The 13,036-nt window shown below is 45.1% G+C and overlaps 1 protein-coding gene across 5 annotated transcripts in view; it reads left to right on the top strand.

Annotated features, from left to right (window-relative positions):
- LOC138801497 (uncharacterized) overlaps positions 1-13,036 on the top strand; it is a 120,649-nt gene that overhangs the window by 7,522 nt on the left and 100,091 nt on the right. For all 5 annotated transcript variants that reach the window (XM_069984399.1, XM_069984398.1, XM_069984397.1 and 2 more), the window contains exons 3-8: positions 1,277-1,576; positions 4,896-5,180; positions 5,410-5,517; positions 7,987-8,304; positions 9,236-9,577; positions 11,757-12,062. In XM_069984399.1, coding sequence (XP_069840500.1) covers positions 1,277-1,576; positions 4,896-5,180; positions 5,410-5,517; positions 7,987-8,304; positions 9,236-9,577; positions 11,757-12,062 — 1,659 coding nt within the window. The remainder of the gene's footprint in view (positions 1-1,276; positions 1,577-4,895; positions 5,181-5,409; positions 5,518-7,986; positions 8,305-9,235; positions 9,578-11,756; positions 12,063-13,036) is intronic.

The raw sequence follows: 13,036 nt of genomic DNA, 5'->3' as shown, positions 1-13,036 counted from the left end.
CCCCAATGTCACGGCATCCTACTTCCACGTGATGACGTAGGTGTCATGTAATCCGATGGGACGACACACGTCATGGAGTCAGGTGACTCCCTGTTACTATAGTTCCCTAGACGCCGGGAGCCTATTGGTTAAGCCGACGCATGCGCGTTAGTGCCAGGGAACGCCGGCTAGCTTAGGACACACGTGGAGCCAGTCTGTTCAGGTGTGTTTTAATATGTGATTATTGCTAAATGGTTTGTGCTATATAAGTATGTAATTTGCATGTATGGATCAGTTTGAAAAAGACTCAGACAAGTCGAAACGTTACTACATTGTCTGTTTATGGAGGAATAAAAGAAACGTTTGCATGATTGGACGCTGTCATCCATCTTTCTTATACTAGCCAGTTAGCTGTCAGCACCTAGGTTCCTGCCCACTATAAATCCCAGCCCCTGGTTTTATTCCATTGCCTGTGATAGCTCCTTGTGCCTTGACCAGGCAATCTCCTGACTGTTTGTTGTTGTGATTCTGACCTTTTGGATTTCGTACCCTGACTTTTTTTCCTGGATTCTGATTTTGTACCTTTGCTGCCCGTGTGTTGCTGACCTCATATTCTGACTAGGGATGGTCCGAACCCGCCGAGGTTCGGGTTCGGCTGAACCCGAATGCTCTGCATCGGATTCCCGCTGTCTGCCCGCTCTGTGCAGCGGGTGGATACAGCGGGAGGACAACCTGGAAAACTGGGATACAGCCTATGGCTATGGCTGTATCCCAGTTTTCCAGGCGTTCCTCCCGCTGGATCCGCCTGCTGCACGGAGCAGGCAGACAGCGGTAATCATTGCAGAGGGTTCGGGTTCGTACGAACCCGAACCGAACTCGGTTCGGACCATCCCTAATTCTGACCATTCTCTATTGTGTTTGTTTGTCTTGTTTTGTGTTGCACGTATTCAGTGTAAGGATTGTCGACCAGTTGTCCGCACTAAACTGTAGTACTAGGCTGCACTTGTCACAAGTCTCTCCAGTACCCTACCTGACATTTACTTTCAATTAGTCTCCCAAGGGTGACTTTAGCATTGATTATAAAATAGATTGCAATAGTTCTGTATTGTGTCATTGTAACTAGTGTTGAGTAAACTTCTTGAAAGCGTCCGGGTTCGGCAACTTCTCTGAACCCAACAGCTTGACATTTATCTGCCAATGTCTGGAAAAGATGGATGTCGCCCTAGGGAATCCTGGAAAACCTGGTTACAGTCATAGGCTTTACGTAATATAATATATTTCCTATGTTTCCTTTCAGCCCCCCCACAGGTGAGGATCACAGGTAACACAGTTGTCATGAATGAGGAGAGTGTCCTGCACTGCTCCATCACTGGATTCTACCCTGTGGACATCGATATCAGATGGTTCCGGGGCACAGAGATGCTGAGAGATGTTATTGTGGAGAATCCCAGGAAAAATCAAGATGGCATGTACAATGTGACCAGCTCCGTGACCATAACACCCAGTGAGGAGGACAGAGAGAAGAACTTCTCATGCAGAGTCCAACATGAATCTCTACAACAACCTCTCCAGGAAAGATTTCAGCTCCTGTATGGAGGTAAGATGATTTATAGATAAAACTAGGGCTAGAAGGCAACTTCCCAGATTCTTCTTTTTATAACACAAGAACTTATTTCTTTGTTTCTAACTAAAATTAGTTATTGAAATGATCAACAGAAATAAAAAGGGAATAAAGTGATCCATGCGCCCTGCCCATCTGCATTGCAGACAGCTACCTTTCCTGAGGATGTACCTCGGCATAATCCACAACACATAACGCAACGCCTGATAACCATATCCATTCTTGGTTACAGAACATTAAATTAGAATTTAAAGTGGCCCTGTTAGCTCCAATTCACATTCCAAAAAGCTGTCACTGTTGTTGTAGATAGCTCTTAGGGTAAGGAGACACATAGTACCCGTCATACATATGTCTGTGCTTCCATAACATAAAAGAAGGTGTGGTATGCTGGAATGCATGGTACTAGGTGGCGTCAACTCAGCCGGAGGTATTAGTGTCGTGATGCCAGTGCTTGTCCAGCACACAGGTGTGATATTGATACCTGCTTGTTTGTGTGACTGGCTGTGTTCACCAATGGTCAGTAACCTGCCGGGCTGTGATGGGTCCCTTAGGCTCTTGTCACGGTAGTCCTGAGTGGCAACTGACCCACCAGGACTGTCGGTACCGCCACCCACAGAAAGGGGAAAAATAACCCAAGGTGAGCGGTGGTGTGTATGGGTGCTGGTGTGTATAGTAATGTAAAAAATAGAACAGCTTTACTGTCAAGTTCTTCAGTAATACAATAAACTTTCACAGAATAGATAAATCTTTGAAACAGACTTTAGTGCTTGAACTTCTTGTGCTTGAGGAGGTGCTTGAGAGTAGAAGAGGAGTAGTTATAGCAGTGCTTGGAGAGTTGAATAAAGAAGAGGAGTTTGTCAGAGGAGCCCCAACCCAATGTAGCTTTGTACTCTGACGGAACTTAAAGATATACTTTATAGTGAGAAGTTAATTGTAGTTGTGTTTAGACTTTGGTCTGACCACCTTCTGCCCTACATTGTCGAGCTACCCGTCCTTTCAGGGTACTACAAGCCCCAGCCATGGTTTTCGGGTGTAGCTAAGTGTCCGGGGGTATCCCAGTTACCTGCATTGCGAGATAGGATACATAGATCTTCTTTACGGTAACTTTGTCCTATCCAGGCTAGTTCCTCAGGATACTGCCCTGCTCTTTGTAGACACGTTCTTGGTGTGAGTTAGGTTGTTCTTTGATGACCTCTCCCTTTAAAGTATTTAGCACTGCATAGTAGATATGGTAGAAGTACTGAAAGAACTAAGTTGTCTTTAGCTGCATCTATACACTTTCGTGTCTAGACTAGACTGCACTGGTTTTGCTTGTCCCTGACAGCGGTCCCGGCTTAACTACTGCAGGAACAGCTGTTTTACATCTTCCCTCTCTGAGAGTCTGATAAGAACTGATCTGTGCACTTCCTCCACCATGTAACTCCTCCTACAGGGGCCTCTGTATGCCTACCTGTGAGTGGTGGGGATGAGTTTGTCCACGAGAAAGGTGCAAAGAGATAGGCCAAAAGTAAAGAGCACCTCCTATTGGTTAGTACAAAACACATGGCACAACAATAAAATTAACCCAATACTGACTTCAGCTGTGCAATACATAGAAATATAAGATACTGACACCCAGTGGCGAAACTGTAGAATACCTCATCACTACTTTTAACCCAAAGGAAGAACCTTTTTTGGAGGTGCACAGGAGAGATAAAAACACATGTGGTGGGACACCACAAATGCTTTTATTTTCTGGAGCAAAAAATCAAAGGGGCCTTCCTGAGCTCCTGTTCTAAAACTAACAGCAGAGAAGAAGACTCTAACCTGTTAGGTTCCCATAGCACAAAGAACTGAGAATGAAGGCCATTTTCTTCTTAGTGTTGTCTTCAGTCTAATCAATATGTACATTAAGTGGTTTGGTGCAATGGGGATGAAACTACTGCTTTCAGTGCACCGTTCAGCCCTGTTTGCCCGCCCCTCCACATAAATAATAAGCCACCGCTCTGCAGTGACGTCACTCTGGCGCTCATCACTGCAGACAGCTGGATGAATATTTATGAGGAGGAGCAACAGTAGTCCCGCCCCCAGTGCACCAAAATGCCTAATTTATGTATTAATTAAACTGAATATTAAACTAAGAGCCTAATTACAGGGAAAGATTATCATGAGAAAAATCATAATATCATATAAATTTAAGTGATAATCTTTCAGTGTGCAAGCAACGTTCAAGTGACTAACGAAAATTTGTTAATGTGTCGTTGATCGCATTTTTTCAGCTGCCCATAAAATCATTGCTGATCGTTTGGCAATCATTCGGCGTATGTATACATTGTTTGTTCATTATTATGATTGTTCGTACGCTAGAATATATAAACTATTGTAATTACGATTGTAACTAACGACTATCGGTCTGTGTATTATGGTGAATGATTTCAGGCCGTTCGCTAAAAATGCTCATTTGCAATTGTTTATCGTTAATCGTAGAAAACTAAAGATCGCTTCGTCAAAGGCGCTGTGCAAATGGAGCAAAAGTAGACAATTCCGCCACAGAATGCCACCAGTCTCCCTGTTATAATGAGGCGAGCCTCCCATAGACTGTCATTATGAGAGGGAGGCTGGCGGCATTCCGCTGTGGAATTGTCCTTAAGGGTACTATTACACGGAACGATAATCCCCCGATCGTTGATAAAGGTTAGAACCTATATTTGTCGGGCGCCGACCGCGCATCGCTACGTGTAATAGCGGTGCGTGGCTGGCGACTGATGATATACATTACCTATCCACGCTCCAGGGCTGCTCCTGTGGTCCGCTTCTCCCCGGGTCCCGCGCTCTAGCTTCAGAGTGGCCTGTCATCTGACAGGCCGCTCAGCCAATCACTGGCCCCGGCGGACCGAAGAAGCAGCCCTGGAGCGTGGATAGGTAAAGTATATAGTTTAAGCAAGAGCTGCAAGGACATCAGTAACGATGTCCTTGCAGTCCTTGTTAAACGATTATCGGGCCGTGTAATAGGGCCAGTAAACAAGCGCTGATCTAGCAGATCGGCGCTCGTTTACAGGTATTATCGGGCCCCCATCGGCCCGTGTAATAACACCCTAAGCCCTGCTTCTAAATCTCATTCCGGCACTGTGCATACAAATTACTTTCATGTGTGAGATTTGAAAGCAGGGCTCAGCTTTCCGCTGACGGTCCATCCAGCAGGAACAGGGATGAGAGCGAAAGTGAGGAGGAATCTTCTAAATGTTTAGTTCAGGAATTCTTCATAATAAAACTATTGAATATTTAAAGAAATAATTCCCATTTACTTGATTTGCAGCCGTGCCGACCATTCACATCCTCCCTCACACGTTTAAGAAGAATGTAGAAGAGAAATTGGTTTGTTACGTGTCGGGGTTTTACCCAGAATCCATAGCGGTGAATTGGCTTCTGAACGGGACATCAGTGAGGAAAAGTGAAATAAGGAGAATTAACAGCTCAGCCCTGGAAGCCGTCCTCAGCTTCACCCCCACCGAGGAGAACTGGGGCCAGGAGCTCTCCTGTGAGGTGCAGCATGGAACCTTACTCCATCCACAGCATGAGAGCCTGACTGTACTGGGGAAAGGTGGGTGACAACCTGGTATCAGTGTCCTCACAATCATCCATTATCACTGCTAGAGAAGACCATGTAATAACGCTGGAAGATTCCGACATTGTGAGAAGCATGAAAATATAGAAGAAACAAGTCATAGAAAGAAACTGTCCCTATGTCCTGAACTCCTGCAGAACCATTTATCTCATTTTATTGCTCATGATGAACCATTTATTTATATATTATGTTCCATTTGTTTCAGATCTGAAGGCACGTTATAAGGGTCTGGTTGTACTGGTCGCTGTATTACTGTCCTCCCTTCTAGGAGCCGGCACCATATTCCTTTATGTGTACAGATACAGACAGAAACGTAAGTAAAACTTGTTCTTACTTCCTAACATAAAGGCACTTAGACTATGGTGTTAAGAAACATGATTTGGCATTTATAAGTTGGGCACAAGGACCCCTTGGTTTCAAATGATGAATTTTATTTAAAGGGGAATTATCAGCAGGTTAGAAGACTCTAACTTGCTGATATGTTTCTATTGTGCACAGGGCGCCCAGAAGGACGGTATGTCTCTAACCCTCCTCCTTAGCGCTGTTAGCAGTGTTATCCTGGGTCCGTAGCCCTGCCAGCCCCCAGAGCGCCCACTCCATTGATTATCTTAAAGGGAGCCGGCTCGCACGATAGGGGTGGGTTAGTGTTCTTAATGGTGCTCCACACCGAGGATTACACTGTGATACAGACTTGAGCTCACAGGATCTGTGCTGGGAGATACCTGAAGTGCTGAGGTAGAGTAGCAGTGTTGGTGTAGGTTAGCGTTGAGGAGAGCAAAGGAGTTTGTGGGAGAGCCCCAAATCAAGGTAGTAGTGTGCTCTGCCGGAACTTGAGAGAAGAGTACTGAAGAGACGAAGACTTGAGAAGAGAATACTTGTGCCCGTGTTTTACTAAACCACCTTCTGCCCTGCAGTGTCGGGGTACCCATCCTACAAGGGTGACACAAGCCCCATGCTATGTTACCTGGGCGAAGCTAAATATCCGAAGTTATCCGGTTTCACCTGCGCTGTGAGATAGCGTATGTAGACCTTGGTTACGGTTGCTTTGCTCTACCTGGGTCAGTTCCTCTGTCCTAGGATACCTACTTGCACTGTTAAGAGAGGGGTCACAGCTTGGGCTGGGGTGATCTCTGACTTGTCTAAACTTGGGGTTTAACACTGCATAGTGTCTGTAGTTAAAGTCTTAGGAAGAAAGTCTCAGGGCCACATGTATCATCCGGCGAACGGATGATTTTCGGCGGAAAGTGCCAATTTTATACGCAAATGGCCGATCTGCGAATAAAATATTCGCAAATTGGCACTTTCCGCCGAGTATGCCAGGGGGCGGAAAGGGGGCGTGTAGTGGGCGGAACGGAGGGCGCGGACTCAGAGTCCGCGCGATTTACCATCCGTTCCACCCAAATGTACGCCGAAAACCTACTCCAGTCCTCAGCTGGCGTTTTTGGTGGTGCGCACCGGATTTATGTAGAGGCAGTCCGTCTTTACATAACTCCCCGTAGCACCGGAGCTGCGGTGGCATTTATAAGTCCGGCGTAAAAAACGCCGGACTTAATAAATGCCCCCCTCAGTGTTTTCTGTACACGTGTCTCTCTCCACTACCACACTAGATTGCACTTTCCCCTAGGGGTTGAGTGTGTATGTATATAGAGTAGAGATAGGTAGAGAAGAAAGAGTATCTACTATTGGTCAGCACAGGCCAGGTGGTACATAAACAGTAAACCTGTAGTGACTACAGCTGTGCAACATACAACAGAGCTTGAACACAACACTGGCACCTTGTGGTGAAACTAAAGAATGCACCTTCATCACCACTGAAGGGATAACTTTGTGGTAGGTGCCATATAAGGAACACCCGCAGTGGGACACCACAATTCAATAACAAACATATTTCATACATTGAAAAACTCAGTTGCACTTAGGATATGGTTGCATCATAACATAGAGTTACATTTTTTTAATGCAAAATGTATTGTTGGCCTATCCTTAGGAAAGATCATCAACATTAGATCAGTGAGGGACTAAGGGTGTGTTTACACAGACAGGTCATAAAAGAAATACTGAGATTTCTCCTTTTTCAAATCCATTTCTGCCTTTGTTTTCATCAATTGCAACCAAAAATTTGTAAGTCTGAACACTATTTTAGGCCATGTTCATACGCTGTAAGAGACCACCCATTCCGTGACCTGGCCGTGTCACAGAACGGCCGGTCTCTGGTACTGCAGTAGCGGACAGATGATCTTTAGCGCCACAGAGTTCTGATGCGGGCGCATCCGTGCACGCACGCAGCAGAACTCTCAACTACACACAATTGAGCGTACGGCCGGAGCTGCACGCTCCATTGTGTGAACCGACAGGGTTTTCTGTGGCCGCTATTCATTGAATAGCGGCCGCAGAAAACTAACATGTCAGTTTTCAATGGCACCGCTAGGGATCCTGGCCGGAGTGTATACCATGTGTATACACTCCGGCCGGGATCCCCTCAGCCTGCTGCACTACTTAGTGTGAACATAGCCTTAGTGTGTAGATATGCTGTCTGCACTCTGTGGTAACAGTTCCCTTCTACTATGTTCAATAGCAAAGCTACCACCACATACAAAAAACATATCCCTAGAAGGAACTCTTGTGAAACTATGGTCGTCATTGCAACTTTTTTTAAAAAAAATTTTCTATAGGTGCCTGTGGTTTGTGATCTAGAATCAATTTGAAACGTCTCTATACACATTAATTTCTTTCTCTATACATATATTGTGAACATAAACAGGAATTCCCATTAATCTTCCAGGCCGTCCCAAATTAAGAACTATCGCCCAGTCAATGGACGGCAGCTTCAGTCTGAACGTGGATCATTTTTATCCTAAGGAAATCTCGGTAACCTGGGAAGTGTTTCAGCCTCCTTCCAGTAAAACCCCCCAGACCCTGGAATCTATAGATCTCATGCAGGAAAACCAAGACGGCACCTATAATGTGACCAGCACCACTGAGAGCCTCAGAGGAAAAGTCAGTGAAAGTGAGGAATATATGGTGCGTGCTGCGGTAACACATCGAAAACTGAAGGAGCCGCTCTACAGAGAATGGACCAATCACAACAAAGACAATACATGTAAGTGTGAACGGGGGTATAGACACCATTGCTGCAGGTTCCGGAAACTAAACTCAACGTTCCCTGAACCCAAACGGTTCGTCAACTCCGCTCAACACTATTTACAACCTTAAAATCAGAGCAGTTCTTTAATGTCCCCATTGAATTGTGATGTTAAAGTCAATCTGTGACCTCCTGGCTGCCTACTGTGGTGATAGCACAGCTGCATAGATATTAATGGAAGCATTCAGAACATACCTTTGTTGTCTGTTTTTATTTTCATTAAAAAACACCTTTAAATGGGCTATGAATAGTGTCAAAGAGGCGGAGCCTATTATTCCAAGGGCCCAATCAGCTACATACACTCTGCATACAGCACAATGAGGTGTAGCGAAGCTAGGGCCCAGGGAATAATAGGCTCCACCTCTTTGACACTATTCACAGCCCAAATAAAGGTTTTTTTGAATGAAAATAAAAACACCTACACAGACAACAAAAGTAAGTTCTGAATGATTTCATTCATGTTGATCCTCCCAGCAACCAACTTACACACTTAGGCTATGTTCACACTACGTATATTTCAGTCAGTATTGCAACCAAAACCAGGAGTGGATTAAAAACACAGAAAGGATCTGTTCACGCAATGGTGAAATTGAGTGGATGGCCGCCATATAACAGTAAATAACGGCCATTATTTCAATATAACAGCCGTTGTTCTAAAATAACAGCAAATATTTGCCATTAAATGGCGGCCATCCACTCAATTTCAACATTGTGTGAACAGAGCCTTTCTGTGTTTTTAATCCACTCCTGGTTTTGGTTGCAATATGAGGACCACAATACTGACTGAAATATACTGACTGAAATATACGTAGTGTGAACGCAGCCTTATTGTGCAGAACATGTAATTTCAGAATCAACTAACCTCATTCTTCACTTAATCTTTTTGTAGATCTTATGTCTTCTCCAGAACTGGGAAATATAGTTACACCGAATCTGCTGGTGGACGGCCAGGCAGAGCTCCAGTGCACAATCTCACACTTCTACCCTGATGATCTCACTGTGAATTGGATTAGGAAAGTGATGGAAAATGAGGAAATAATTACAGCAACTGAGAAATATAAGATAATCCTCCACAAATCACAGCAACAGCGGGATAAGACATTTACCTGTACGGCGTGTCTACTGCTCACCCCATCCCTGGAGGATCAAGGCTCAGAGATCATCTGTAGTGTTACACATCCCAGCCTGGCACAGCCAACACAGAGGAGCACAGGGCAGCTACAGGTGTGGGGTAAGTACAGGGCAGCTACAGGTATGGGGTAAGTACTGGCAGCTACAAGTGTGGGGTAAGTACAGGACAGCTACAGGTGTAGGGTAAGTACTGGCAGCTACAAGTGTGGGGTAAGTACTGGCAGTTACAAGTGTGGGGTAAGTACTGGCAGCTACAAGTGTGGGGTAAGTACTGGCAGCTACAAGTGTGGGGTAAATACTGGCAGTTACAGGTGTAGGGTAAGTATTAGCAGCTATAAGTGTGGGGTAAGTACTGGCAGCTACAGGTGTGGGGTAAGTACAGGGCAGCTACGGGTATGGGGTAAGTACAGGGCAGCTACGGGTATGGGGTAAGTACTGGCAGCTACAGGCGTATGGTAAGTACTGGCAACTACAAGTGTGAGGTAAGTACTGGCAGCTACAAGTGTGGGGTAAATACTGGCAGCTACAGGTGTAGGGTAAGTATTGCCAGCTATAAGTGTGGGGTAAGTACAGGGCAACTACAGGTGTGGGGTAGGTACTGGCAGCTAAAAGTGTGGGGTAAGTACTGGCAGCTACAAGTTTGGGGTAAGTTCTGGCAGCTACAAGTGTGGGGTAAATGTGGTAAGGTTTGTTACTACTTGGCCAATTATGTTGATATTGTTTTGTTGTGACGCCAGCACTGTAGTAGTGCACAGGTGTGATGTTCGTAACTGTTTTGTGACCGGTTTACGTTCCCTAAATAGTTGGGTGAACTCCGGGCTTGTTGCGGGTCCCTTGGGCACTTGTCACAGTACCTGGAGTGTTAGTAGACCCACCCGGAATGTTGGTACCTCCATCCACAAAGAAGGGGAGAAAATAACCCAAGGTAAACAGCAGTGTGAATGGGTGCAGGTGCAAATATAAGAGGCAAGAGTCCCGTGCATTTAGTATATAAAATAGAACACTTTACTGGATAATGTTTGCAGGTGAACAGTACATTCAATACAGATGCAAATCTTGGTAAATGTAGTTGCTGACAGTAGAGTGTTTTTAGAAGTAGGTGCTTGTAGAAGTAAGTGCTTTTGTAGAAATAGTAAGTGCTTTTGGTAAAGAGGGAAGAGGAGAGGAGTTGCCAGAGGAGCCCTGCCCAATGTAGATTCTGTGCTCTGACAGAACTGAAGTGTAACTAGAGGTAGATAAGTGATACTCATACTAGGGTCCTTCTGCCCCCTAGTAGAGTAGAACCTGTCCTAGGGGGTTAGCACGAGCCCCATTCGTCAGTTATCTGGGTGTCGTAGACTTCCAAGATTTCCCAGTTGTCTTGCAGTGCGCAGTAGAATACGTAGACCTTTTACTCTGGTAGCTTTGACCTACTGGGGTTGATTCCTCTGGCTTTCAAGAGATCGCCCTGCACTTTTCTGAGCGGTTTCTGGCATGAGCTAGGGTGATCCTAAAGTGTCTTCTATCCCCCTAAGGTAGATTAGCACTGCATAACTGTAGTGATTGTTTGGATAGGGAAAGTCTCTGAGCTAGTTCTCTCACCCATCTGTCTCCTTGGACTTCCAACAACTAACTCCTTGTACTTCCTCCCGCACAGAGCTAAATCCTCCTACAGGGGTGTTTGTGTACCCTCCTGTGAGTGATGGGTCTGAGTGTGTGTGAGAGAGAAACAGGATAGGATAGACAGAAAGTGCACCTATAAGTGGTCAGCACACAACACATGACACAAAACAATTAACCCTTTAGCTCTACAGCCGTGCATAATAAACATACCAAACAGTAGTAACACCTAGTGGGGAAAACAGAATACCTCATTTCCCATTTTAACCTGAGTGGATGACTTGCTGGGGTGCATACACTACAACACCCATGATGGGACACCACATAAGCACTGGCAGCTACAAGTGTGGGGTAAGTACTGCCAGCTACAGCTAGGGGAGTAATCTTCATGGTCTCTGATCAAAAATGACATCAGGGTCACCCCACCACCGCCATCACCTCAACTGTCCAGTGAAGCTGTGTCTGCTCATGTCACACAATGAAGAATCTATGTAGTATATGTAAATGCTTCTTTAAGATCTCATAGAATTAGTGTCGGTACATTGTCCATATAAAAAAAAAATCTTATATATGTGATTACATGTGATTTAAAGATCCCTAAGGCTGAACTATTCATCCACTGGAGGGAAAGAATCTGCTGTATTACTGGAAATTAATGTCTTATTTCTGTCTCTTTTCAGTAAAACCAACAAGTGATCGACCTATCCGGCTATCCATCAATGACTCAGGAGATGTGACAGCAATGTTATCACTTCTAAGGTTTTATCCCAGAGACATAATGATCACATGGAGCGATGGCCGATCCCTGGAGAAGAAGCCATCACAGGAAACGGTCACTGACAATCCTGATGGAACATTCTCCACCAATACTGAGTGTAAAATCCCGGGGACATTATTGGAAGAAAAAGATTTCAAAATAAAAGTGACATGGAAACATGAAACAATGGAGAAGGCAGAATGCAGAGAGATGTTCATAGGACACCCAGGTGAGATGGTGATCCAATGTGTGTCCTTACATGTTTACATGTCATCCACAGACAAGTCATCTGACTACTGTAATGCTTTATGATAAACAGTTATCAATAAGGATATTGTCACATAGCATTGCAGACCTGACATTATAGTTGTATACCTAGACAAAACCTAAATGACTATGCAAAAATGCAAAATGAAGACTTGTTAAATGTTCCTCTCTCATATTTTGTCCCTACTAGGGCCGTAACTAGAAATGGCTCGGCCCCATAGTAAACTTTTGATTGGGGACCCCCGGGGGCTTGTCAGGAGTGGTTGCAGGTAAACGGACATTAGCAGAACCTGGGAGGCCCACTTGGCCACCTAATGCTGCAAATGATTACAGCTCAGGGGGACCAGTGTACTGCAGGAGCAGGCAACAGGGCCCCCTGATGCAGTGGGCCCCATAGCAGCTGCTATGGCTGCTACAGTGGTAGTTACGCCCCTGGCCCCTACTGCAGATCAAAGCCTTCTTATTAGAGATGAGCGAACCTGGAGCATGCTCGAGTCCATCCGAACCAGATTGTTCGGCATTTGATTAGCGGTGGCTGCTGAAGTTGGATAAAGCTCTAAGGTTGTCTGAAAAACATGGGTACAGCCAATGACTATATCCATGATTTCCACATAGCCTTAGGGCTTTATCCAACTTCAGTAGCCACCGCTAATCAAATGCCAAACGATCGGGTTCGGATGGACTCGAGCATGCTCCAGGTTTGCTCATCTCTACTTCTTATCCCCTCTCACTACAAGTAAATGTACCACTCACTGTTCCCAGATGGTCTACTCCCGACATACAAAAAGATGTGCCAGCTTGTCAACTGCCCAAAACTTGATACTTTAGCCTACAGCAGATTACTTCACACACCTAACCCTCTTAGCAGGTGTCTCAGAGAACCACCTCAACCCACCTGGACTGAGAAGTTGATTTTACAAACAAAACCTCCCCAAA

The sequence above is a fragment of the Dendropsophus ebraccatus genome, chromosome 9 (assembly GCF_027789765.1).
Source record: "Dendropsophus ebraccatus isolate aDenEbr1 chromosome 9, aDenEbr1.pat, whole genome shotgun sequence".
NCBI classification, from domain to species: Eukaryota; Metazoa; Chordata; class Amphibia; order Anura; family Hylidae; genus Dendropsophus; species Dendropsophus ebraccatus.
This window is presented reverse-complemented; position numbering and strand designations above follow the sequence as displayed.